The sequence below is a fragment of the Amblyraja radiata genome, chromosome 21 (assembly GCF_010909765.2).
Source record: "Amblyraja radiata isolate CabotCenter1 chromosome 21, sAmbRad1.1.pri, whole genome shotgun sequence".
In the NCBI taxonomy this organism is placed as follows: domain Eukaryota; kingdom Metazoa; phylum Chordata; class Chondrichthyes; order Rajiformes; family Rajidae; genus Amblyraja; species Amblyraja radiata.
The window spans coordinates 3,921,856-3,949,461 of record NC_045976.1 but is presented as its reverse complement, the minus strand read 5'-3'; the positions used below and the strand labels follow the sequence as shown (position 1 = coordinate 3,949,461).

General features: G+C 43.4%; 1 protein-coding gene across 1 annotated transcript in view; it reads right to left on the bottom strand.

Annotated features, from left to right (window-relative positions):
• Positions 1–27,606, bottom strand: part of plxnc1 (plexin C1) — a 134,859-nt gene that overhangs the window by 47,175 nt on the left and 60,078 nt on the right. The window contains exons 7-14 of the mRNA XM_033039317.1: positions 24,701–24,797; positions 22,580–22,664; positions 22,417–22,497; positions 13,750–13,845; positions 10,017–10,104; positions 7,588–7,649; positions 4,500–4,639; positions 3,270–3,458 (exon numbers count right to left, since the gene is read on the bottom strand). Coding sequence (XP_032895208.1) covers positions 3,270–3,458; positions 4,500–4,639; positions 7,588–7,649; positions 10,017–10,104; positions 13,750–13,845; positions 22,417–22,497; positions 22,580–22,664; positions 24,701–24,797 — 838 coding nt within the window. The remainder of the gene's footprint in view (positions 1–3,269; positions 3,459–4,499; positions 4,640–7,587; positions 7,650–10,016; positions 10,105–13,749; positions 13,846–22,416; positions 22,498–22,579; positions 22,665–24,700; positions 24,798–27,606) is intronic.

The following is a 27,606-nucleotide window of genomic DNA, read 5'->3' as shown; positions in this document are numbered from 1 at the left end:
GCTGCAGCCACCTGACACCCAAAATTCATTTTGTGATCACAAACTTTAAAAAAAAAAGGCGAGGCAAACAATTGGGCTGCAGCCACCTGACAACCAAAATTCATTTTGTGAACACAAACTTTTTAAAAAGGTGAGGCAAACAAATGGGCTGCAGCCACTTTACAGCCGCATCGAGGGGACTCACCGTGGAGTAGACGTGCATTCAGTGTTATTCGCAGCTCAGAGAGCCGTGACCCTCTCGCTTCCTGGGTCTGGCAGAGACTGAGTGAGGCACTACACTTCCGGGTTTTATAGTCCCACCCCCTGCCGCCAGCGGGGGCAGCAGAGAGAATGGGGAATTTAAAAAAAAAATAATACCTTTCTGATTTTTCATCGATGGGAAAAATCCTCTGGTCCCGGAAGGCGGAGGGGGGCTCTGAGCTAGGTAGCCAAAAATGACGGCCGTAGGTGGCGGCGTTCTCTCGGAAATCACAGCACAGTGGGCCAAAAGCGGTCAAGATCAGACTTTTAGTAACACTTTTAGTAATATAGGTATGAAAACGCACACCTCCAGATTCAGGGACAGTTTCTTCGCAGCGGTTATCAGGCAACTGAACCATCCTACCACAACTAGAAAGTAGTCCTGAGCAAGAGCGCAACTCGCTATCAAAACATGGAGGGGACGGGGGACACAATTTTTTGGTCGCCACGCCCGCATGCGCACACTCACACACACGCGCGCGGGGCTTCGGAGGCTCAATCCAGCGATAAATGCAGCTCAACTCTGCCTGTCTCACCGGGTTAACTACAGCCCTGTCTGGATTGACGGGACACGAGCGCAGCTTCTCCACGCTGGTCATATTTCCCGCAAGTACAGGAAGGGTTGTAAGCTCACCTGGCAGGAGGGACAGGCAGAGTTATCTGGGTTTAGCGCTGCTTCTCTGCGCTGGCCCGTCTGACTGCAACCAAAGATCCAAGATCCTATAGTGGAGGATCTTTGCTGCCGACCTCTCTGGACACCCACGGGGGGGGGGGTACTCGGGAGGGGACAGGACAGTGCCGGAGAGCCGGCCGGGATCATCCTGGCTGAGGATGAAGCGCAGGTCTGTGTCACGTCTCCCTCCTCCAATCACAGCGCTCAGTCCCCCCCCCCCCCCACCACTCCTCCCTCCTCCAATCATCGCGTTGAATCATGTCCCGCCCCCATTGCCTGCCGACCGACGTCTCTCTCCTCCAATTGGCGCCCTCGATCACCGGATTTTAAAATCCGGATTACAAAAACTTGGAGGGGGATGACCCCCACCTCTCAAAACATGGAGGGGACGTGTCCCCTCTGGCCCCCCCGGGTTTTCCGCCCCTGGTCCTGAGCTACTATCTACCCCATTGGTGACCCTTGGACTATCTTTGATTAGACTTTACTGGCTTTAACTTGCACTAAACGTTATTCCCTTTATCCTGTACACTGTGGATGGCTCAATTGTAATTGTGTATTGTCTTTCATCTCACTGGTTAACACTCAACAAGCTTTTCACTGTACCTCTGTACACGTGACAATAAACTAAACTGAACTGATCTTTAACAGTCTGAGGAAAGGTGTTGACCCAAAACGTCACCCATTCCTCCTCTCTAGAGATGCTGCCTGTCCCGCTGAGTTACTCCAGCATTTGGTGTCTAATCTTTGAAGTTGGAGCTTCCAATTTGCGGTCTGATGTTTGGCTAAACTGTAAACTCTGAATTCATTGTGGTCAGATTTTGAAACAATATGTGGCTTCTTTAATAAATGCTGATGAGGCTGCTGAAATAGTGGGTAGGTGAAAGCAGCACCTGAGTTCTTGCTCTACCTACTTATGCATTAGATTTAAATACTGGGCAACTGATCATCCTTGCTAACTTCTGAAATTCACAACCACAGACATCCCCGGGAGCATCATTGCTACTCAATTGTTCCAGAAAGGAGCCACCACTCTCTTGGAATGCATAAAACACAATATTACATGCCAGACTTGCACCATGAAGCATCCTTATGGCTGAGTCAGATAACTGACCTCTTCAGAACTGGACCTGATATCAGATTTTGAGTTTAGATATTAGAGAGACAGCGTGGAAACAGACCCTCTGGCCTGTCATACATACCACATACTAAAACTATCCTACATATGAGGGACAATTTTTACCAAGACCAATTAACCTACAAACCTGTACATCTTTAGAGTGTGGGACAGGGAGACGCGGTCACAGGGAGAACTTACAAACTCCATACAGACAGCACCCATGGTCATGATTGAACCCGGGCCTCTGGCATTGTAGGGCAGCAACTCTACTGCTGCACCACCGTGTCCAAATACCCTTTACTCCCCAGCCTCAATGAGCATGTCGTGGTTTCCCATTTCCAGGCCCTTGCCATAATGGCTGTAATCTAAATCACTGAATGAATGATACTTTATTGTCACATGTTTCTACGGGTACCTAGGTGCAGTGAAAAGCACATACAACCTGGGCAGTGCACAAGTGTGGCCACGTGTCTGGCCCCCGACAAAGTTACAAAGTACATGGCAGCAGGCTTTCCCCCCGCCTGCTCCCCCTTTGTTCTCGGCAGCCCCCCCACAGCGGTTTATTTAGTTTAGTTCAGTTTAGTTTAGTTGAGAGATACAGCATGGAAACAGGCCCTTCGGCCCAACGGGTCTGCGCCACCAGTGATCCCCGCACATTAACACTATCCTACACCCACGAGGGACAATTTTTACATTTACCAAGCCAATTAACCTACAAACCTGTAGGTCTTTGGAGTGTGGGAGGAAACCAAATATCTCGGAGAAAACCCACGCAGGTCTCTGGGAGAACGTACAAACTCCGTACAGACAGCACCCGTAGTCGGGATTGAACATGGGTCTCCGGCGCTGCATTCTCTGTTGGGCAGCAACCCTACCGCTGCGCCACCGTGGTCCCCCTTCATTCTCGGTGACCCATCATTAATGCCATGCTTGTGATTATGAGTATAGTGACCGATTCCTCCGAACAGCTTGCTACCTAATTTCGGCCTTCAACATGAATAATCTCCTTATATAGAGCCCTTAGGGCTAATGAAATCAAGGGATTTGGGGAGAAAGCAGGAACGGGTTGGATGATCAGCCATGATCATATTGAAAGGTGGTGCTGGCCCAAAGGGCAGAATCGCCTACTCCTGCACCTATTTTCAATGATTCTATCTCCTGCAAGGTACAATCAGCCAGAATACCATTTGAAACTCAGAATTACCATTCCATCCCTTGCTCCACTGCTGCCATACTTACTCAAGCCAGGATACTGCTGGGTGAATCTCAGTCACACGGATGTTGGTGACATACTCCAGGAAAGCAGTTCTGTTAGCCGCACAGTCCTCTTCAGAATCATATAACAAGCACATAGTTTTCTTGCCATGGATTGCCTTTGGTAATACACATTTCACCAAAGTGCTGTTCTCAATCGTGCAATCGTTTGATCTGGAAGTAGAAATGTCCAAAAAAGAAACAACATTTTATTGCAATGCCAAGTTCCATGACCTCAATGTTTGACAGGGGGAACAACTGATGCTGGGGGAAACACTTTATTTGGCCTTCATTATCTGCTTGCAAATCAGGGCACATTTGGGTATCTGTTCCCCAGCATTGAAAACAAACCATAGACATTGTCAGGAACACTGAAGAATAGACACGTTTGCATTTAGGTGCAGACTCTTTGTAAGAACATGACAGAGAAGCTGCCTCAATGACAGGAAGATGTATGGTAACTAGAAGTGAAATAATCTGATGATTCCAACAGTGCATGGTTCCCGGTGCCCAAGGATATCTAATTTAAACTTTAAATGTACTTTAATGGACAGTATTATTGTGATCGATAAATTGATTGATCGATTGATCAATAGATTAATTGGTTGGTTGGTTGCTACAGCATGGAAACAGGCCCTTCGACCTACCGAGTCCACGCCAAGAATTGATCACCCATTCGCACTAGTTCATAAGTTCATAAGTGATTGGAGGAGAATTAGGCCACTCGGCCCCTCAAGTCTACTCTGTCATTCAATCATGGCTGATCCATCTCTCCCTCCTAACACCTGATCCCTCCCCGTAGCCCCTGACACCCGTACTAAGCACGAAGTTCTATGTTATCCCACTTTTGTATGCACTCCCAACACACTGGGGGCAATTTACAGAGGGTCAATTAACCTGCAAACCCGCACGTCTTTGGGATGTGGGAGGAAACCGGAGCACCCGGAGGAAACCCACGTGGTTATAGGGAGAACCTGCAAACTCCACACTGACTGCACCCGAGGTCAGGATTAAACCTGGGTCTCTGGTGCTGCGAGGCAGCAGCTCTACCAGCTGCACCATTTGTACACATTTGTTTAAACAAGCATATCTGGGTTATCGCAACTTTGATAGAGAATGCTGCATACCATGTTAAAATTATTTTGATAAGTCCATAAGATTAAAAAAAGGTTGACTATCAGTAAAACGTCACAGTCTGTGACTGTTTTCACTTACATGTCTGCACTGTGGTCAGCCATCCCATAGATCTGCAGTGAAGCTCTCGATCCAACATTTAGCCTTTTCCCAACAATGCTCAATGTGTTCCTCTCTGATGAGGCCACACGGTCTGGATTTATAGACGTAACGATCGAATCCTAGCACAAGAAGAGTTTTATAAATTACCAGTTCTAGGTGGCAGAGATTAATTTAGTTTAGTTTAGTTTAGTGTATAGAGACACAGCGCAGAAACAGGCTCTTCGGCCCGCCGAGTCCGTGCTGACCAGCGATCCCCGCACACGAAAATATCCCACACACTAGGAGCAATGTACAATTTTTACCTGTACGCCTTTGGAGTATGGGAGGAAACCGGAGCTCCCAGTGGTAAGGAGCAAACCCGGGTCTCTGGAGCTGTGAGGCAGCAACTCTACCGCTGCCTCCCCCAAAGCTAGTGAGTTTGACGAAGTTTCTTATTAGGGAGAAGGACAGGAAAATTAAAGTCAATGCACAAAACATGATTGAAAAATGGAAACTAAAACTACAGAGCAGAATAAAAGTGTGTGGCAGATGACAAGTTGTTTACATAAATGAGAACCTGACTGATTACATAACTTTCAGAGTGGGAAAAGGAAATAAGAGAGTCAAAGCAAGAGTGTGAGATAAGACCGGCAGAAACTAAACATGTTCTGTAGGCATGTGGACAAGAGTAGGGTTGCAGGAAAAGGACCAGGGTTAACGAGAGATCTAAAAGGGAGCCTACTGATGGAGGCAGAGGACGCGGCTGAGGTACAAAAGGAGGCGGCACAGTGGCGCAACGGGAGAGTTGCCACCTTACAGCGCCAGAAACCCGGGCTCAATCCTGATTGTCTGTATGGAGTTCGTAGGTTTTCCCCGAGTGCTCTGGTTTCCTCCCACACATCAAAGACGTAGGTTAATTGGCTTCAGAAAAATTGTAAATTGTAAATTGTCCCTATTGTGTGTAGGATAGTGTTAGTGTAAGGGGATCAGTGGTTGGCGTGGACTTGGTGGGCCGAATGGCCTGTTTCTGTGCTGTACCTGTAAAGGGTAAAGTCTAAAAGTCTTTGCCAGATGTTGATGGAAGCTCAACAAAGTAAAGGGAAACAGGTCGACACAAAAAGCTGGAATAACTCAGCGGGTCAGGCAGCATCTCTGGAGAAAAGGAATGGGTGACGTTTCAGGTCGAGACTTCTTTAGACTGAAGACTTCTTCAAGTCTGAAGAAGGGTCTCGACCCGAAACGTCACCCATTCTTTCTCTCCAGAGATGCTGCCTGACCCGCTGAGTTACTGAAGACTTCTTTGAGTCTGAAGAAGACTCTCGACCTGAAACGACACTCATTCCTTCTCTCCAGAGATGCTGCCTGATCCGCTGAGTTACTCCAGCATTTTGTGTCTCCCTTCGATTTAAACCAGCATCTGCAGTTCTTTCTTACACCATGAAAAGGGAAATTATAATTCTGGATATGCTAATTACAGGGATTAGAAAAACTAACTGCACAAAGTGGAGAGATTACTTAGTCACGAGGAATGCATGCTAAATTGTGAAGTGAGGAAATTAAAGGTTGACCTTGATCTTTCAAACAACTACAAGTCCAGGGCTGGTGCCCAATCACTGGAAATCTGCCTACGTAAACAACCTTGTTGAAATAAGGTTGTTGGAATAAAACCAGGACAGATGGGTCAGTTTAGCATGAGGCAAGTTCTAAATAGCGATCATGTCAACAAGTGGATTATGTGGATCAAGTAGAGGAAGCCAGAACTGACTTGTTCAAGACATATCATTTGTGATTAAGTCATGCAGATGATTAATGAGGGAATGTAGCTGACTTGATACATATACACTTGCAAAAGATATTTGATAATATGCCACATAATATGCCTCAAGAAGATTGTATGTATGTCAAAGAGTCATAGAGTGATACAGTGTGGAAACAGTTCCTTCGGCCCAACTTGCCCACGCTGGCCAATATGTCCCAGCTACACTAGTCCCACCTGCCTGCGCTTTGGACCATATGACTCCAAACCTGTCCTATCCATGTACCTCTCTAACTGTTACTTAAATGTTGGGATAGTCCCAGCCTCAACTACCTCCGCTGGCAGCTTGTTCCATACACCCACCACCCTTTGTGTGAAAAAGTTACCCCTCAGATTCCTATTAAACCTTTCCTCTTCACCTTAAACCTATGTCCTCTGGTCCTCGATTCCCCTACTCTGGGCATGAGACTCTACATACAGCTCTAAAGTATGGTATGTATGGAACTGGCATCTCTGAAATTATGTGAAGAGAGGAAAATTGTAAAGGAAGCAACTGATGATGTTTTTCTATTAACGTTATGATAACCTATATTTTGTTCCCTTAGTTTAGAGATACAGTGCAAAAACAGGCCCTTCGGTCCACTGAGTCAAAGCCGACCAGCAATCCCCGCACACTAACACTATCCTGCACACACAACGCACAATTTACAATATTACCAAAGCCAATTAACCTACAAATCTGTACGTCTTTGGAGTGTGGGATGAAGCCAGAGATCCCAGAGAAAACCCACGCAGGTCATGGGAAGAAAGTACAAACTCCATACAGACAGCAACCGTAGTCAGGATGGAACCCAGGTCTCTGGTGCTGGAAGGCAGCAACTCTACCACCATGTCACCATACCACCCTTGATTTACTAAACTAAACTTGCCATCTTGCTATTGGTGTGATTTGAACTGGGACCATGTTAAGGATCATTAACATTAGTTTCCATACTCCTTAATCTCAAGAAAAAGATTACTGAAACCAAAAGTGCTGGAAGCACTACGGGGGGTCAGACAGCATCCACGGAGAGAGAACAAGTTAACATTTCAGCTTGATGTCTCTGCATCAGAACAGTCCTATTGAAACATTAACCTTGTTTCTTTCTACACAGGTACTGCCTGATCTGTTGAGTATCTCCAGGAATTTATTTTTCATTTCCGGTATCTAGCTTTAGTGGAACTGAAATTTAGAATTGATGTATGTCATTCATATCGAAATGCAAGACTCAGTGAAAGTTATATTGACACAATCTCAACATTAAAAATGAATTAAAAGAGAATATTCCTTACCGTGCAACTCTTTTGTGGCGTACAGAAAACACAGTCTGCCTTCCGGTCATCACAACTATAAACTGTAAAAACAGATAGTTCAATACAACGGGAATGCAAAAACACAATGCAGTAAACCCTCGTTATAACGGACCATTGGGGAGGAGGGAATGCTGTCCATTATTGCCGACAAAGGCAGCACGGCGGCACAGCGGTAGTTGCTGCCTTACAGCGCTTGCAGCACCGGAGACCTGGGTTCGATCCTGACTACGGGTGCTGTCTGTACGGAGTTTGTACGTTCTCCCCGTGACCGCGTGGGTTTTCTCCGAGATCTTTGGTTTCCTCCCACACTCCAAAGACGTACAGGTTTGGAGTTTAATTGGCTTGGTAGAAGTGTAAATTGTCCCTTGTGTGTGTAGGATAGTGTTAATATGTGGGGATCGCTGGTCGGCACGGGCTCGGTGGGCCGAAGAGCCTGTTTCCGCGCTGTATCTCTAAACTAAACTAAACCGAGTAAACGATTATCATTGTATGTAGTTGAAACAAAGAACTGCAGATGATGGTTAATACACAAAAGTACACAAAGTGCTGGAGTAACTCAGCAGGTCAGGCAGCATCTCTGGAGAACATGGCTAGGTGAAGTTTTGGGTTGGGACCCTTCCTCAGACTGATTCGATCTGCTGAGTTACTCCCGCGCTTTATGTCATTTCACATTAAAACTAGGTGACGATGCCGCTGGTCTGCACCAGCGAGCCCTTCTCCACCCAACCCACGGTCCAGTGACACGGCTTCAATGAAGCCAAACATGGTTTACTCCTTTTCCACCACTCTGCCCACCTGTCATTGACAGTGAGCTAACATCTTACGTCAGCTCACTGTCAATGACAGGTAGGCAGGGTGGTGGAAAAGGTGTAAACCACGTTTGGCTTCATTGCTGGAACAATAAGTGCAAGAGTCGACACGTTTTGTTGCATCTGTACAATATGTTGATGAGACTGCATTATGTGTAGTTGTGGTCACCAGGCTAAAAGATGGATGTGATTAAGCCAGAGAGGATGAAGAGAGCAGCACGGTGGCGCAGCAGTAGAGTTGCTGCATTACAGCGCTTTCAGTGCCAGAGACCCAGGTTCGATCCTGACTACGGGTGCTGTCTGTACGGAGTTTGTACGTTCTTCCCGTGACTGCATGGGTTTTCTCCGAGATCTTCTGTTTCCTCCCACACTCCAAAGACATAAAGGTTTGAAGGTTAATTGGCTTGGTATAAGTGTAAATTGTCCCTTGTGCATGTATGGTAGTGTTAATGAGCTGGGATCGCAAGTTGGCGAAGACTTGGTGGGCCGAAGGACTGTATCTCTAAACTAAATTAGCTGAGATGCTGCCTGACACGCTGATTTACTCCAGCACTCTGTGTCTATCGTGGGAGGGAGAGGGTTGGGTCGATGGAGGACTAAAACTAAAAACTAAAATGATTCACAAGAATGTTGGCAGCACTGGAAGGCTTAAGATATTAGGAGAAACTGGATAGACAGGTTCTGTTTTCCCTGGAGTGGAGACTGAGGGCTGATCTTATAGAGCTTTATAAAAACATCATGGGCATAAATAAGGTGTAGGAAAGAATTGCAGATGCTGGTTTAACCCAAAGATAGACACAAAATGCTGGAGTAGCTCAGCGGGTCAAGGAGCATCTCTGGAGAGAAGGAGTAGGTGACGTTTCAGGTCGAGACCCTTCTTCATACTGTCATGGTAAAAAGGAATCTCAGTCTGAAGAAAGGTCATGAGCAGTAATGTCACCTATACCTTTTCTCCAGTGATACTGCCTGGCCAGCTGAGTTACTCCAGCATTTTATGGGCATGAATAAGGTGAAAGATTGATGTATTTTTCGCTGGTTGTGCCAAAGGGCCTGATTCCTTGCTGTCTAACTCCAGGACCTCCAACACCTATCCTATCTCAGATCACTGAGTCTCTTGCCCAGGGTAGGGGAGTCGAGGACCAGGGGATGTACGTTTAAGGTGAATGGGGAAAAGATTTAATAAGAATCTGGCGTAACTTTTTCACTCAAAGGGTGGTGGGTGTATCATGTATCATTGTTGAGGCTGGACCTATCACAACATTTAAGACACAGTTAGACAGGTACATGGATAGGACAGATGTAGAGGGATATGGTCCAAACGCAAGCAGGTGGGGACTAGTGTAGCTGGGACATGTTGGCCGGTGTGGGCAAGTTTGCTCATGTTTGCTACATATTGCTCATGAGCCTGTCAAGAGAGACAGCCATTCTACACCCACACAAGGGAGTAATTCAGTTTATAATCACACATGAAGCAAATGGATTAGATATCGATTGTAGAAAGTTCATTGCACAGAAAGTTATGAAGAGGTCTGAAACACATGCTGCACTTCTGTTATTTGTATCCAAAGAATATTAAATGCTGGATGGACATCTATTTACCTGTGATACTGTTTGGATTGTCAATAATATTTTTGGCATCATTAGTATGGATAAGGTTCACAGGAATTATCCTTCGTTCATCATCAAACTGCAATCAAAAGCACATTGTCACAATGTTAATTTAACCACTTGTGCATGCATGAGTTTATGCATTTAATTTTAAAAGTGCTAAATCTTAATTTCCAACAGAAATACTGACACGTATAAAACAGCTCTCTCATCTGAGAGAACAGAGAATTGGTAATGCTGACAACAGAAAATGGACAAACTTCTCTATCAAGTCGTTAAGAGAGTTTATTGTCATGTGTGCCTGATAGGACAATGAAATTCTTGCTTTGCTTCAGCACAACAGAACATAGTCGGCATTGACTACAAAACAGATCAGTGTGTCCATATACCATTATATACGTAAATACACACATGAATAAATAAACCGCCTATAGGTCAGAACACAGTACAGAGTGGATAGAATGGATTTCCACTAGTGGGTGAATCTAGGACCAGGGGCCACAGCCTCAGAGTAGAAGGACGTAGCTTTAGAAAGGTCATAACGTCATGTGATAGAAGCAGAATTAGGCCATTCGGCCCATATAGTCTACTACGTCATTCAATCATGGCTGATCTATCTTTCTCTCTCAACCCCTTTCTCCTGCCTTCTCCCCATAACCCCTGACACCCATACAAATCAAGAATCTATCTCTGCCTTAAAAATATCCATTGACTTGGCCTCTACAGCCTGCTGTGGCAAATAATTCCACAGATTCACCACCCTCTGACTAAAGAAATTCCTCCTCATCCCCTTCTTAAAGGAACGTCGTTTAATTCTGAGGCTATGGCCTCTGGTCCTAGACACTCCCACTAGTAGAAACAACCTCTCCACATCCTCTCTATCCAAGTCTTTCACTATTCGATAAGTAAGGTGTCACGGGTTATAGGGAGAAGGCAGGAGAATGGGGTTGAGGGGGAAAGATAAATCAGCCATGATGGAATGGCGGATTAGACATGATGGGCCGAATGGCCTAACTCTGCTCCTATAATTTATGGACTATGAATTTATGAGAGTAGTGTCAACAACAAATAGGCTAAAAGTCAAACTTGCTGAACTCTAGTACAATGAGCAGCTAATGGGTCTGACATTGTGCAGATAATTTTGTTTGCCCCTTTCTATTGTGGTGTGAGTCACACTGGTTCCAGCGATAAAGTTTACACTTTTCCTCAAATCTGCAGAAGAGTTGTTTCTGATTATAACAAGTTCTTCCCAGCTGTTCAGGCATCTGAATCATCCTACCGCAACCAGAGAGCACTGCTGAACAGCTTTCTACCTCATTGGTGATCCTCAGACTATCCTTGATCGGACTTTCCTGGTTTTATCTTGTACTAAACATTATTCCCTTATCGTGTATCTGTACACTGCAAATGGCTCAAAGATAGACACAAAATACTGGAGTAACTCAGTGGGACAGGCAGCATCTCTGGAGAGAAGGAATGGGTGACTTTTCAGGTGAAGACCCTTCTTCAGATGTTCCAGTCTCGACGCGAAACATCACCCATTCCTTCTCTCTAGAGATGTTGTCTGTCCCGCTGAGTTACTCCACCTTTTTGTGTCTATCTTCGGTTCAAACCAGCATCTGCAGTTCCTTCCTACACTGTAAATGGCTCGATTGTAAACATTTATTGTCTTTCTGCTGACTGGTTGGCACCCAACAAAAGCTTTTCACTGTACCTCAGTACACGTGACAATAAACTGAATTATTCGGGTGACCAAGTACAGTATGTTAGGGAAAACTTCTCAGCAGCATCAACTAGCAGTGCTGCAGCTGCACCCCCTCAGTAACCCAAGTTTAATCTGGACATCTGGAGCATCTGATGTGTGAAGTCTTCATGAACCTGCGCTGACCAAGAGTATTACCTCCAACTTGTTCTCCTGTCTCAAAGATTTTTATTTTAGTTTAGCTTCGAGATGCAGCGTGGAAACAGGCCCTTTGGCCCACCAGGTCCGCACTGACCAGCGATCACCCCGTACACGAGTACTATCCTGCACACTAGGGACAATTTACAATTTTTACCAAAGACAATTGACCATCATTTCCAACCACAACAGATCTGTGTTACCCCACTTTCGCATTTGATTTTAAAATGTTTATGAAAGCATTTCAAGAGTTCTCCACCTTCTTCCACCCTGCTACCTTCTTATGATTCTGTCATCCAGTATCTCTTGCATTGTTAATGGCCCAGTTAAAGATGGGATCATTGAAAAGCTTACTATTACATTTACAATTGTTATTTTTTACATTAATAAAAGCTTTATTATTATGTTACAATTGTTATTTTTTACATTTCTCACAAACTTGCCAGTTTATTCTAACTTGTGTCTATTCTGATCCAGAGAACCGGGTTCGACCCTGACTACGGGTGCTTGTCTGTACGGAGTTTGTATGTTCTCCCCGCGACTTGCGTGGGTTTTCTCTGAGATCCACAGATTCCTCCCTCACTCCAAAGACGTAAAGGTTTGTAGGTTAATTGGCTTGGTGTATGTGTAAATTGTCCCGAGCGTGTAGGATAGCGTTAATGTGCCGGGATTGCTGGTCGGTGTCGACTCAGTGGGCTGAATGTCCTATTTCCGCGCTGTATCTCTAAATTAAACAAAAAAAACTAAACCCATTACAACCATCTAGGTTTTTCCCCACATTCTAGGAGCCAAATTAGGCCATTTGGCCCGTCAAGTCTACACCGCCATTCAATCATGGCTGATCTATCTTTCCCTCTGATGCAAGCAGAAGCCTCCACGTGGCGCATCCCGGGCAATGCTGACGACAGGAACTGTACCACAGTGACTGAATGAAGTAGCCAATTCTGCAACCACCGACCGACCAGAAAGACGTGATATAGAAAATGGCCGGACACGAGGAAGAAGATCTTTCCCTCTCAACCCCATTCTCCTGCCTTCTACCCATAACCCCTGACACCTGGACTCATCAAGAATCTGTAAATATCCGCCTTAGGAATATCCATGGACTCGGCCCCCACAGCCGTCTGTGGCAATAAATTCCACAGATTCACCACCCTCTGACTAAATAAATTATTTCTTATCTCATTTCCATAAGGTACGTCCTTTTATTCTAAGGCGATGATCTCGAGTACTACACTCTCCCACAAGTGAAAACATCCTCTCCACTTCCACTATCCAGGCCTTTCACTATTCGGCAAGTTTCAATCAGGTCCCCCCTCATTGTAAACTTGAACGGTCATTTAGAAATTCAGGTTAAAAGATAGCACCTTATCAATGGTGCAATGGAGAATCAGCCTGGATTATGTGTTCAAGGCTACGATACTGTTGAAATGATCTCAGCCTGCTTCCTCACCATTATTTAATGGTTTATATTTTGCAATGCCTTATAAGTATTCCAAGATTCACAATGCCTAATGAGCATAGAATCAAGGAAGAAAATACACGGGCCATTATTGATATTTGGATTCAAAACACTATCTCTAAAAGGGTCTAAAAGCAAAATTATATATAAAGTACAGTAACAAGATAAAATCAGAACATGTTCGCCTCAATAGAGAATGAATATTATAAAACTGATAGTACATTCCCGCCACAAGTTGATTTGATGGAAGTTCAAAGTTGAATGATGATACCGGGCCTACATTTTGATGTGGCAGTGTGACACATAAAGATACAATGATTCACATTTAACAGAAGGAAGCTTAATTAATGGAATCAGCTTACCGTGGGCCTGCCGCATTTGATGACAGATTTGTTAATCCACATGGCTGAGTATGTCAATTCGACTTTCCCATTATATACACAGCTCAGGTTAGATTTCTGTAAAACATTGTAATACGAAACTTCTTGAAAGATACTTAATTTATAGTGCAGTTCTTAAAGTTGCACAACATTTTATTCAGCCCATCTAGTCCAGTCTGCCACATTGCATTGATTTTGTTGGGATCAGCATTACTATTTGTCTTGCCTTGAACGTTTCAGGAACCAAGAGACTTGCTCAGTTCCTCGCTGTCTCCCTCACAACCTGGCTCCAAGATTACATTACAATTCAAATGACCTTCAAGCCCTCATCACAGAGACTGAGGCCACACGGTATCTCCTCTAGGCCAAGATTTATTATAAAATCAGAAACGTGCAGTACTGAAAGAAACCATTTGGCCCATCATTATGCCCGCTAGTTTGAAAGGACAATCCACCAGTTCCATCCTCCACCCCATTCTTACTCAAAACCCTAAATCCTTACTCTCATTCTCTTGCTTATGCAATTGAGTTTGGAAGAATCCTCCACTGTATCTGCATTAACAACCGCAGCAGGCTGGGAGCGTTATGCAGTGCAGTTTAGTTCAGTGCAGAGATACAGCGCAGAAACAATGGACAATAGACAATAGGTACAGGATTAGGCCATTCTGCTCCTCGAGTCAGCACCGCCATTCACTGTGATCATGGCTGATCATCCACAATCAGTACCCCGTTCCTGCCTTCTCACCATATCCCTTGACTCCGCTATCTTTAAGAACTCTATCTAACTCTCTCTTGAAAGCATCCAGAGAATTGGCCTCCATTGCCTTCCGAGGCAGAGAATTCCACAGATTCACAACTCTCTGGGTGAAAAAGATTTTCCTCATCTCTGTTCTAATTGACCTACCCCTTATTCTTAAATTGTGGCCCCTGGTTCCCTAACTCCCCCAACATCGGGAACATGTTTCCTACCTCTATGGTGTCCAAGCCCATAATAATCTTATATGTTTCAATAAGATACCCTCTCATCCTTCTAAATTCCAGAGTACACAAGCCCAGCCACTCCATTCTATCAACATATGACAGTCCAGCCATCCCGGTAATTAACCTTGTAAACCTATGCTGCACTCCCTCAACAGCAAGGATGTCCTTCCTCAAATTTGGAGGACAAAACTGCACACAGTACTCCAGATGTGGTCTCACTAGGGTCCTGTACAACTGCTCCTATACTCAACTCCATGCATCTGCCCACTCACCCAACCTGTCCAAGTCAAACTGCATCCTCATAGCATCCTCCTCACAGTTCGCACTGCCACCCAGCTTTGTGTCATCTGCAAATTTGCTAATGTTACTTTTAATCCCTTCATCTAAATCAATAATATGTATTGTAAATAGCTGCGGTCCCAGCACCGAGCCTTGCGGTACCCCACTAGTCACTGCCTGCCATTCTGAAAGGGACCCGTTAATCCCTACCCTTTGTTTCCTGTCTGCCTTCCAATTTTCTATTCATGTCAGTATCCCCAATACTATGTGCCCTAATTTTGCCCACTAATCTCCTATGTGGGACCTTATCAAATGCTTTCTGAAAGTCCAGGTACACTACATCCACTGGCTCTCCCTTGTCCATTTTCCTTGTTAGAATCTCAAAAAATTCCAGAAGATTAGTCAAGCACGATTTCCCCTTCGTAAATCCATGCTGACTTGGACCAATCCTGTTACAGCTATCCAAATGTGCCGTTATTTCATCTTTTATAATTGACTCCATCATCTTCCCCACCACAGATGTCAGGCTAACTGGTCTATAATTCCTTGTTTTCTCCCTCCCGCCTTTCTTAAAAAGTGGGATAACATTAGCTACCCGCCAATCCACAGGAACTGATCCTGAATCTATATTGAACATTGGAAAATGATCACCAATGCATCCACGATTTCTAGAGCCATTTCCTTAAGTACCCTGTGATGCAGACCATCAGGCCCTGGGGATTTATCAGCCTTCAGTCCCATCAGTCTACCCAACACCATTTCCTGCCTAATGTGAATTTCCTTCTGTTCCTCCGTCACCCTAGATCCTCTGGCCACTAGTACATCAGGGAGATTTTTTGTGTCTTCCTTTGTGAAGACAGACCCAAAGTACCTGTTCAACTCGTCTGCCATCTCCTTGTTCCGCATAATAAATTCCCCTTTTTCAGTCTTCAAGGGTCCAACTTTGGTCTTAACTAATTTTTTCCTCTTCACATACCTAAAGAAGCTTTTACTATCCTCCTTTATATTCTTGGCTAGCTTATCTTTGTACCTCATCTTTTCTCCCAGTATTGCCTTTCTAGGTATATTCTGTTGCTCTTTAAAAGTTTCCCAATCCTCTGGCTTCCCGCTCATCTTTGCTACGTTATACTACTTCTCTTTTATTTTTATACAGTCCTTGATCTCCCTTGTCAGCCACGGTTGCCCCTTACTTTCCTTGGAATCTTTCTTCCTCTTTGGAATGATCTGATCCTGTACCTTCTGTATTATTCCCAGCAATACCTGCTTTTGTTGTTCCACTGTCATCCCTGCTAGGGTATTTTTCCAGTCAACTTTGGCCAGCTCCCACCTCATGGCACCATAGTCCCCTTTAGTCAACTGTAATACTGACTCTTCCGATTTTCCCTTCTCCCTCTCAAATTGAAGATTAAAACTTATCATACTCGGCCCACCGAGTCCACACCGACCAGCGATCCCCGCACATTAACACGACCCTACAAATATTAGGGGCAATTTACACTTATACCAAGCCAATTAAAGTACAAACCTGAACGTCTTAGGAGTGTGGGTGGAAAATGAAGAAAACCCACGCAGGTCACAGGGAGAACGTACAAACTCCGTACAGACAAGCGCCAATAGTCAGGATCGAACCCGGGTCTCTGGCATTGTAAGGCAGCAACTCTACTGCTGTGCCACCGTGCGGTGGTCATTCCTACCTTTACATTTTGGGCGGCACGGTGGCGCAGTGGTAGAGTTGCTGGAATCTTTTTAAACTCCCTTTAAACTCATTTTACCCTCTATATTTGCCAATTACTCCGCTGGGTTTTGACACGCCCCCACCTTTTTTTTCCAGCTTTCTCCTCCCCCCGCACTCCTGTCAGTCTGAAGAAGGGTCCCAACTGAAACATCTGTCCATTCCCTCCACTGATGCTGCCAGACCCACTGTGTTCCTCCAGCACTTTGTGTTTTGCTCTAGATTCGAGCATTCCTCACATCTAGGTTAGACTGGATAAGGATGGTAGATTTTGATTTTCAATATTATTACTGAATTAGATGGATATTTATGACAGTCTGATTATTTCAAGAGTACAATTTTTTCCTCTTATCTGCAAATCAAATCATTTTCCATCAATGAATCTTCTAGTGCACCACATTAGTGGCACGGTGATGCAGCAGTAGAGTTGCTGCATTAAGAGCGCCAGAGACCCAGGTTTGATCCTGACTTTGGGTGCTCTCTGTACGAAGTTTGTACGTTCTTCCCGTGACTGCGTGCGGTTTCCCTGGGAGCTCCGGTTTCCTCCCTCACTCCAAAGACATACAGTTTTGTAGGTTAATTGGCTTCAGTAAAATTGTAAATTGTCTCTAGTGTGTGTAGGATAGTGCTAGCGTGCGGGGATCTCTGGTTGTTGTGGACCCGATGGACCAAAGGGCCTGTTTCTGTGCTGTATCTCTAAACTAAACTGAAGTATACAAAACAATAAAAGAAAATAACTGGACATGTCCATCTAAGATCTTTTGGCAGAATATTGTGTGCAGTATTTCTGATAGAGTAGTGAGCAATCCTATGCATCAGCAAATATACAAAACAGTCGGCTTCTAACTTGCGTAAGGACAGGCTCCCGAAAAGGTTTATCCTTGTGCTGAAAGACAAGAGGAACCAACTTATTGAAACAGGAACTGGATTGTGCAACATCTGTAGGGCTGTAGGGAGCAGGCACTTGTTCTGAAGTGAGCCAATCTCATCAAGAAAGTATCAACCAACAATCTTCACAAGTTCTTGATATAAAATGAAAGGGTGATTACCCAATACGTCAATGAACTTCACAAATGTAAAAGCCTGGGCCACGAGGGGCGGCACAGTGGCGCAGCGGTAGAGTTGCTGCCTGATACCGTTTATAGTGCCGGAGACCTGGGTTCGATCCCGACTATGGGTGCTGTCTATACGGAGTTTTTACGTTCTCCCCGTGAACGTGTGTGTTTTCTCCAAGATCTTCGGTTTCGTCCCACACTCCAAAGACATACAGGTTTGTAGGTCAATTGGCTTAGTATAATTGTAAATTGTTCCTAGTGTGTATAGGATAGTGTTAATATGCGGAGATCGGTGGAGATCTCTGGTTGGTGCAGACTCGGTGGGCTGAAGGGCCTTTTTCCGTGCTGTAACTCTAAACTAAATTAATTCATTCATGTATGTTTGAAATCTATCACAGCAGCAGAGGAATTAAAGTTCATGGAATTAATTAAATTTGGAACGAAACCTGATACCTGTAATGATGTTTATAAAACTCTTGATAGTCATAAAAACCCTTCTGGTTTACTGATGTCATTAGAGTTATAGTTATATCGGAGATAGACGCAAAATGTTGGAGTAACTCAGCATGACCGGCAGCATCTCTGGAGAGAAGGAATCTAGACTTGCTGCCTGTCCCTCTGAGTTGCTCCAGCATTTTGTGTCTGTCTTTGGTGTAAACCAGCAGCTGCAGTTCCTTCCTACACTTCTAGTTATAGAGCATGGAAATAGGCCCATTCAACCCTACTTGTCCATTACCACCAAGATGCCACATCCACGTTAGTCCCATTTGCACACAACTGGCCCAAAGCCCTCCAAACCTTTCCTATCAATATACCTGTCCAAATGTAATTGTTATTGTACATGCCTTAAATACCTTGTCTGGCAGCTCTTTCCATATGTCCACATCTTTCTATGTGAAAAAGCTGTCCCTCAAGTTCCTATTAAGTATTTCTCTTCTCACCTTAAACATATTCTTAATGGTTCTCGATTCTCCAATCCTGGGAAAAAGACTATGCAAATAGTATGCATTCACCCTATCTATTCCCATCATGATTTAATGCACTGTCACTCCCTCTTCCCCTCCTCTCCCCATCCCCCATCGGGCAAAATGAATAGGTGTGAAAACGCACACACCCAGATTCAAGGGACAGTTTCTTCCCAGCTGTATCATGCAATTGAACCATCCTATCAACAACCTGATCTACCTCATTGGAGACCGTTGGACTATCTTTGATCAGACTTTACTGGCTTTATCTTGCACTAAACATTAATCATGCTATTCCTTTTATCATGTATCTGTACGCTGTGGACGGCTCGATTATAATCATGTCTTGTCTTTCTGCATACTGGTTAGCACGCAACTAAAGCTTTTCACTGTACCTCAGTACACGTGACAATAAACTAAATTAAACAACACCTTTTAAGATCACCTCTTAGATTCCTAGGTAGACAAGAGTGCTGGAGAAACTCAGCGGGTGAGGCAGCATCTATGTAGCGAAGGAATAGGTGACGTTTTGCGTCGAGACCCTTCTTCAGACTGATGTGGGGGTGGTGGGGCGGGAAGAGGAAAGCAGGCACGTGCCGTGAGTAATTACTCAAGGTAGGCAGTCAGTCGGCTTAACACATGCGCAGATTGTTCTCTCCGTAAAAAAAAAAGTAACAATTAAATTTTCCCAAGGGTTCTAAACCTCCTTCATTTTTTAATTACTGAATGGGTGGGGGACGGAGAATGAAAGCAGGTGGAGAGATGGTGGGAAAAATTGGAGCACACCGGGACGTTGAATCAGTAGTCCACTTATTGAATGACAATACTAATTCAAGGGACCAATTGGTGGAAGAGTTCCTTTCACAGCATGTGGAGAGTCTGTGCCAGCGGTTAAAGATGCGGGGAGGGCAGGAGTGTTGAGAAGGAGGGGGTCGGAGATCATGTCAGACTCACTCACCGCGGCCGCAGCGCTCCGGGCACACACAGCAGAACTGGCCACCACTTCCGGGGAGGGAAGCAGCTCGGGTGACTGCGGGCAGCCGCCGGGACCTGACAGCAGAACCGGCTGCCACTTCAGCGCCTTCTGCCGGCCTGCTCACCTCTGTCAGTGCTCTCCATCTGAACACCTCTCACCTGCCGCTCGTCGGCTTCGCTCATGTCATTCGCTTCCCGCAAATCCTTAAATTCCCACAGCCGAGTAACCTCAATTGGTCCCTTGAGCGTGCTGTTGGAATTTAAGGGTTTGCGGGAAGCGGCTGACATGAGTGAGGCTGGTGAGCGGCAGGAGAGAGGTTTTCAGATGGAGAGCACTGCCGGAGGTGAGCGGGGACCAGCAGAAGGGGCTGTCCGGTCCCAGCGGCCACTTGCAGCCACCCGAACTAATTCACTCCCCGGCCACAATGCGGTGGCTCCGTACCCGGAGCGTCGCAAGTGGGTTACTGGGCCCGATCCCCTCCTTCACAACGCTCCTGCCCTCCCCGCAACTTTACCCCGGGAAATGCGGTATTTAAAAACATAAAGCGTCAAGAAATGTACTTACCACATTATTGGCATGCAAACTCCATTTTTCTCTCTTTGTTTCCTAAGACACTCTTAAAATAATTACAATCCATATTTGAAAAACCCGCCAAGAAACTTGCGCTGCGCAGGCGCAGTAGGCTGCTGCGCATGCGCAGTACTGCAAAGGCAGAATTTTAGCTGCCTTCAGCCCCGCTTGTCATTGATGGCTTGAAGCAGCGCTGACGGCACGAGGGCTGCACAGACCTTCGTGTGTTGCAAGTGCTGCGGTTGAAAGGCACAGAGAACTATCCTTACCTAAGAGATCGATCTCTTAGATAGGCATAATTCTCCCATGCCTTTACTATTTATATTTAATAATTGCCATTTCATAATTTTAGTCAGGGTAGGCAGTGCCTACCTTGCCTACCCTGACGGCACGTGCCTGGAAGGAAGAGGCAGAGACAGTGGGCTGTGGGAGAGCTGGGAAGGGGAGGGGAAGGAGGGAGAAAGCAAGGAATACCTAAAATTGGAGGTCAATGTTCAAGCCGCTGGGATGTAAACTACCCAAGCGAAATATGAGGTGCTGCTCTTCCAATTTGCGGTGGGACTCACTCTGGCCATGGAGGAGGCCCAGGACAGAAAGGTCAGATTTGGATTGAGAGGGGGAGTTGAAGTGCTGAGACATAGGGAGATCAGGTTGGTTAACGCGAACTGGGCGGAGGTGTTGGGTGAAATGCAAACTGTGTGGAAGTGTTGGGTGATTAGATTGCTGCGTTCTTAAGGAATAAAGTCGTTGCCTGCCCAACCTGTCCCTATAGATCAGGCGCTCAAGTCCTGGCAACATCCTCGTAAATCTTCCCTGCAGCTGTGTAGCTGTGCTTCTATGCTTAATGGCATCTTTCACATAGCAGGATAACCAAACTGAAAATAATGCCCCAAGCCAGCCTCACCAAGGTGTTGTACACTGTAACATAACACCCCAACTTCTATACTCAGTTCCCTGACTAATGAATGCCAGAGTGATAATATTAGGCATGTTAGGTGCCTGACAAAATGGAGGATTTCTGCCTTTGTAAAACCTGCTTGACTTCTTTTGCAAAAGCTGCAAAGACCATGAAGATCATGGCTCCAGAGTGTCTGTGGCCTGGGAGGAGGTTGAGTACAGGGTGATGTCCAAATGTCCTTTAATAGTAATATGTATGAGGGTTTTGCAGAAGGAGCTAGGTCCTGCTGCAAATACATGCTCAGGATTGGTTGGGAAATGATGATCAGTCTGCGACATCTATGGAAGGCCCTTTTGCTTCCAAGATGGCGCCCAACCCAGGCGACTATTTACGTGCTAGCCACAGAAGCAGATCTACAGTCACATATTACAATCGCTCCACACTCTTAAAATCTCTAGTCCTACAGCAACATCTTTAACCTTAACTGCCTTTGCTGCCTTTACCTTGCACTAAACGTTCTTCACCTTATCATGTATCGGTACACTGTAAATGGCTCAATTGTAATCATACATTGCCTCTCCACTGACTGGTTAACATGCAACAAAAGCTTTTCACTGTACCTCGGTACACATGACAATAAACTAAACTGAACTGTGAATCTGTGGAATTCTCTGCCGCAGAAGGCAGTGATGGCCAATTCAAGAATGTTACTGTAGAATTAGCTCTTAGGGCTAAAGGAATCAAGTCGTATGGGGAAAAAGCAGGAATGGGGTACTGGTTTTAGATGATTAGCCATGATCATATTGAATGACAGTGCTGACTCAAAGGGCCGAATGGCCTACTCCTACACCTATTTTTCTATGTTTCTAATTATAATAGACTAAAGAAGTGTACGAACTGCATACTGGTTTGAATCGAAAAAGTAAATGTTGGTTTAAATAGACACAGAATGCTGGAGTAACTCAGCGGGACAGGCAGCATCTCTGGAGAGAAGGAATGGATGACGTTTCGGGTCGAGACCCTTCTTAGACCAAAGAAGGGTCTCAACCGAAAACGTCACCCATTCCTTCTCAACAGAGATGATGCTAAGTTACTCCGGCATTTTGTGTCTATCTTTGGTGTAAACTTCCTTCCCAAACTAAATGATGATCTTTGCCCTCACACAGATACAAGAGTGGGTATTTAAGCCTTACTTCGAGAATTTCAGCATCTTTCAGGTAAATGTGCAGGTCTAACTGTGTAGATTGTTCTGCACGAGTAACATGAGGGCAGGCCTGAAACAAAAAATTGATGTTAATTTCATGTCTGTCCTCTTTTAAAATTGATATTGATATTAATAAAGCTGATGACTGTTACCTGCATTTTACTTAGATTAGGAAATAGAGAGCACTTTTGCTCTGTCGCCCACCAGTAACATCCAGAATTAACACAATTGGAACATCTAGCGAACAAAGGGGAAAAAGGGACCTTTGGTTAGCAGGTGATAGTGGCATAGAAACACAGAAATAACAGCACACAATCTCTCACCAGGCCTAACCATCCCATTGCAGAGTGTATCATGAGCAGCACAGGGGCACTAATCAAGATGTTGCAGATATCGGAAATCTAAAACGAAAATGGAAAATGCTGGGTATACTCAGGCCACACCTGTGAGATGAGAAGCAAAGTCAATGTCTTGGGCAGCTTACAACCCAAAGATATGAATATTGATTTATCTAATTTCAAGTAACCCTTGCTTCCCCACTCTCGCTATCCCTCCCTCACCCTAGTCATTGTATTAGTTTCTCTGTAGTCCTGGTGAGTGTCATTGTCTGTATAACTCATTTACACCTAGCCCACGGCCAACAATGGACCATTTCCTTTATCATTGTTAGTTTTTGCATATCTTTCATTCATTTGTTCCATATCTCTCTACATCACCGCCTATATCTCTCAGTCCCCTTTCCCTCTCTGTCTGAAGAAGGGTCTCGACCTGAAACATCACCTACCTTTTCTCCAGAGATGCTGCCTGACCCGCTGAACGACGCCAACATTTTGTGTCTGTCTAAAGCCAATGCCTCAACATCAGAGACACTTCAGAACTGAAAAGGACACAATAAAAACTTGTAGAGGGTGGGGGATGGCATGTCGCTGACAGGGTAAAACCAGGATGACCAGGGGGATCAGCTATAGACAAGGTTATCTGATCACTGAGTAAATGGGAGAGGTAAATTAGGGGAGCTGCAAAAGGCAGAGCAGGAGGATGAGCCCGGCATATCAGCCTGTACACGTTCTCCAGTCCCGGAGGGTACAGTTCAGTTTAGTTATTGTCACGTGTACCGAGTTAAGACTATACATGATTACAATCAGGCCATCCGCAATGTACAGATACATGATATGGGAATAATGTTTAGTGCAAGGTAAAGCCAGTAAAGTCCAATCAAAAACTAAGTCCAAGGGTCACCAATGAGGTAGATAGTAGCTCAGCACAGCTCTCTACATGTGGTAGGTTGGTTCAGTTGCCTGATAATAGCCAGGATTAAACTGACTCTGAATCTGGAGGTGTGGATGGGCACTAGAGGGAGGTGAAAGAATTAGGAGCTGAGGTCAAAAGATCAGAAATGATAGGGGAATTATACCATTCAGCCCAACAAGTCTACTCCGCCATTCAATCATGGCTGATCTATCTCTCCCTCCTCACCCCATTCTCCTGCCTTCTCCCCATAACCCCTGACACCCGTACTAATCAAGAATCTATCTATCTCTGCCTTAAAAATATCCAGACTTAGTCCCCACAGCCTTCTGTGGCAAAGAATTCCACAGTTCCTTCAGGAAGGAGATGAGGAGAAATTTCTTTAGTCAGAGGGAGGTGAATTTGTGGAATTCATTGCTAAATTATTACAGTCTCCAAATGCATTCCTCAGCCATAGAAAATCCCAAGCTGAACTATGTGGAGCTGTGATCCTGTGTACCACCATGATATGGGAAGGTCCTGCATTAATGTAAAGTTCCATAACTCGTGAAAATAAATTAGCATAATGATGGTTTAGGAATAGAAATCCTTCAGAATAGGAATTTTTGCAATTGAGTTTAGTTTAGTTTAGAGACGCAGTGCTGAACAGGCACTTCGGTCCACCGAGTCCGCGCCGACCAGCGATTCCCGCACACTTACACAATCCTACACACACTAGGGACAATTTACAATTTTACAAAGCCAATTAACCTACAATATCTTGTACGTCTTTGGAGTGTGGGAGAAAACCGGAACACCCGGAGAAAACTCACACGGTCACAGAGAGAATGTACAAACTCCGTATAAACAGCACCCGTAGCCAGGATGGAACCCGGGTCTAAGGCAGCAACTCTACTGTTGCACCACCGTGCCGCCCAGATTGCTTTACATATTTTTCTGAAATAGTTCTGTTTTGTGACCCTGACAGTACTTTATTCCAGACTCATTCAAAGATTCTACTTGACACAATGAGCTAACAAACTTACGGACTGTTACCGCGGGAGGCATGACTGTTAAAACAATTATGCAGCTTGATGGTGATGTTCAGGGACATTAATTGAAAAGTTGCCTCTACGAATGGGTCTGCAGGAAACAGGCAAGAAAAGTGCATTAAAATCTTCTAAAATCTTAAGATCCGATTTTTTTTTTAAATATATTTTTTTATTAAAGGTAATCAATTACAATGCTTCAAACAACTTTATATCAAATTAATTCAATTTGCATTAAGTAAAACACTAGTAATACTTATCTACTGTTTTTTTAGAAATAATGATAGAGAAAGAATAGAGAAAGAATAAATCATTAAGAGAGTGATTAAATAATAATTTGATTATATATAAGAAAGAAAAGAGAAACGAAAAAAAAAAAAAAAAAAAAAAAAAAAACATTTTTAGTAACCACAATATGTATTATTAATAACACTACTACAAGTGATAGTATCAATAAAGACATATATGTAATTCCAATATAAAAATGAATTATTCTCACCAAATCCCGCAGGGTGCACGTCGAGCTGTGTTGCCAAGAACAGCTACTTCTCTAAATACTGTATATATGGAGACCATATCTGTTCAAAAGAATTATACTTGTCCAATAGGACAAATCTAATTCTTTCCAGATGTAACGTCTCCATCATCTCTGTTGCCCACATTTTGGTTGTGGGGGATAATGTTCCCTTCCAAAATTTCAATATGATTTTTTTTCCAATTATTAAACAGTAATCAAAGAAATTTCTTTGATTTACTGTAAGTGATAGATGTAAATCCGGAATTCCAAATATTATTAGCTTTGGGTTAGGGTCCAATTTAACTTTGATGACTTCAGAAATAACTTTAAAGATTTCTGTCCAGTAATAATTCAATTTAGGACATGTAACGAAACTATGTATTAAATTTGCCTCTGCTTTCTTGCACTTATCACAAATAGCGGAGAGATTCGGAAAAATACTATTTAATTTAGTTTTCGAATAATGTAACCTATATAATACTTTAAATTGTATCAGTATATGTCTGGCGTTTAATGAACACCGGTGTATTCGTTGTAGACTTTCTTCCCAGTTTTCTTTTGTTATAGCCAATCCCATTTCATTTTCCCATGCTTGACGATATACTTCCGTTATTGGATTCTCCTTATCCAAAATGATGTTATATATATAGGCTATTAATTTTTCTGTATTTGGATATAAATTAAACAGTTCATCTAACAATCCTGCTTCTTTATTTTTATAATCTTGTGTATTGGATTTAATATAATCTCTAATTTGTAAATACCTAAACAAATGTTGTGGAGACAATCCATAAATATCTTGTAACTCCTGGAATAAAAGAAATTTTCCTTTTCTATACAGATGTTCTATCCTTGTAATTCCTAAATCATCCCATTGTTTAAACCCCCCATCTAATATAGCAGGTTTAAACGATGGATTATTCATAATTGGTAATCTAAATGAGAGATTATCCAAGTGTAGAGTCTTAACTATTTGTTTCCAAATACGTCTATTATTATATATTATTAGGTTGTCTTTATAATATTTTTTTTGTACTTCCGTTGGTGCAAAAATTATCGAACCTACATTGAAAGGTAGACAGTCCTCCTTTTCTATATTTAACCATGTCGGTTCATGATCCATATTTACCCACCAGAAATTCATATTCTTAATCTGAACAGCCCAAAAATAATATAAAAAGTTTGGAAGTGCTAATCCTCCATTTATCTTAGCTTTGCATAGATGTTTTTTATTTATTCTGTGATTTTTATAATCCCAAATAAAGCTATTGACAATATTATCAATTTAAAAAAAAAAAGTTTTCGGAAGAAAAAAAGGAATAGCCTGAAACAAATATAACAACTGCGGTAGAAATACCATCTTTATGGCACTTATTCTACCAATCATGGATATAGGCAGTGTTTTCCAATATAAAATATTTTTTCTAAGTTTATCTAATAGTTGAGGATAGTTGGATTTTATTAATGAGTTATGAGTTTTAGTTACGTTAATCCCTAAATATTTAAGTTTGTCTGTAACTACTTTTAATGGGTATTGTTGTAATGTATTAAGATTTATTCCTGTTATTGGCATAATCTCGCTTTTATCCCAATTAATCCTATACCCAGAAAATGCACCAAACTTAGTTATAATGTTTAGCAGGTTGGGAATACTAATTTCCGGTTTTGTAATATAAATCAAAACATCATCTGCATATAAAGAAATTTTATTAATTGTTGTATCAGTATTATAGCCATATATTTCAGGTTCAGATCTAATTTTTTCCGCCAATGGTTCTATCACCAATGCGAACAATAAGGGTGATAACGGACATCCCTGTCTGCATCCCCTAGAGAGTTTGAATTTGGCTGATAAAATTTGGTTAGTCAAAATTCTTGCCATAGGATTCGAGTATAAAATTCTTACCCATTTACAAAATCTATCCCCCAATTGAAACTTTTCCATTATATTAAATAAATACATCCATTCCACCTGATCAAACGCTTTTTCTGCATCTAGTGATATAACCGCTAGTTCCGTATCTCGTATTCTTTTTGAATATATAATATTAAACAAACGTCTGAGATTATGGGATGAGTAACGTTTTGGGATAAAACCTGTTTGATCATAATGTATTAATTTAGAGATCACTAAACTTAATCTCCTAGATAAGACCTTAGTTAATATTTTTTGGTCTGTATTTAAAAGGGCAATCGCTCTATATGATCCAGGATCTTCCAAATCCTTATCTACTTTAGGGATGAGTGTAATTGTGGATTCATTTAAAGATTCTGGTAATTTTCCTTGGTCATATGCATATCTATACATTATTTGTAATCTTGGGGAAATCAGATCTTGAAATTTTTTATAAAATTCTGCACTCAGGCCATCTGGGCCCGCTGCTTT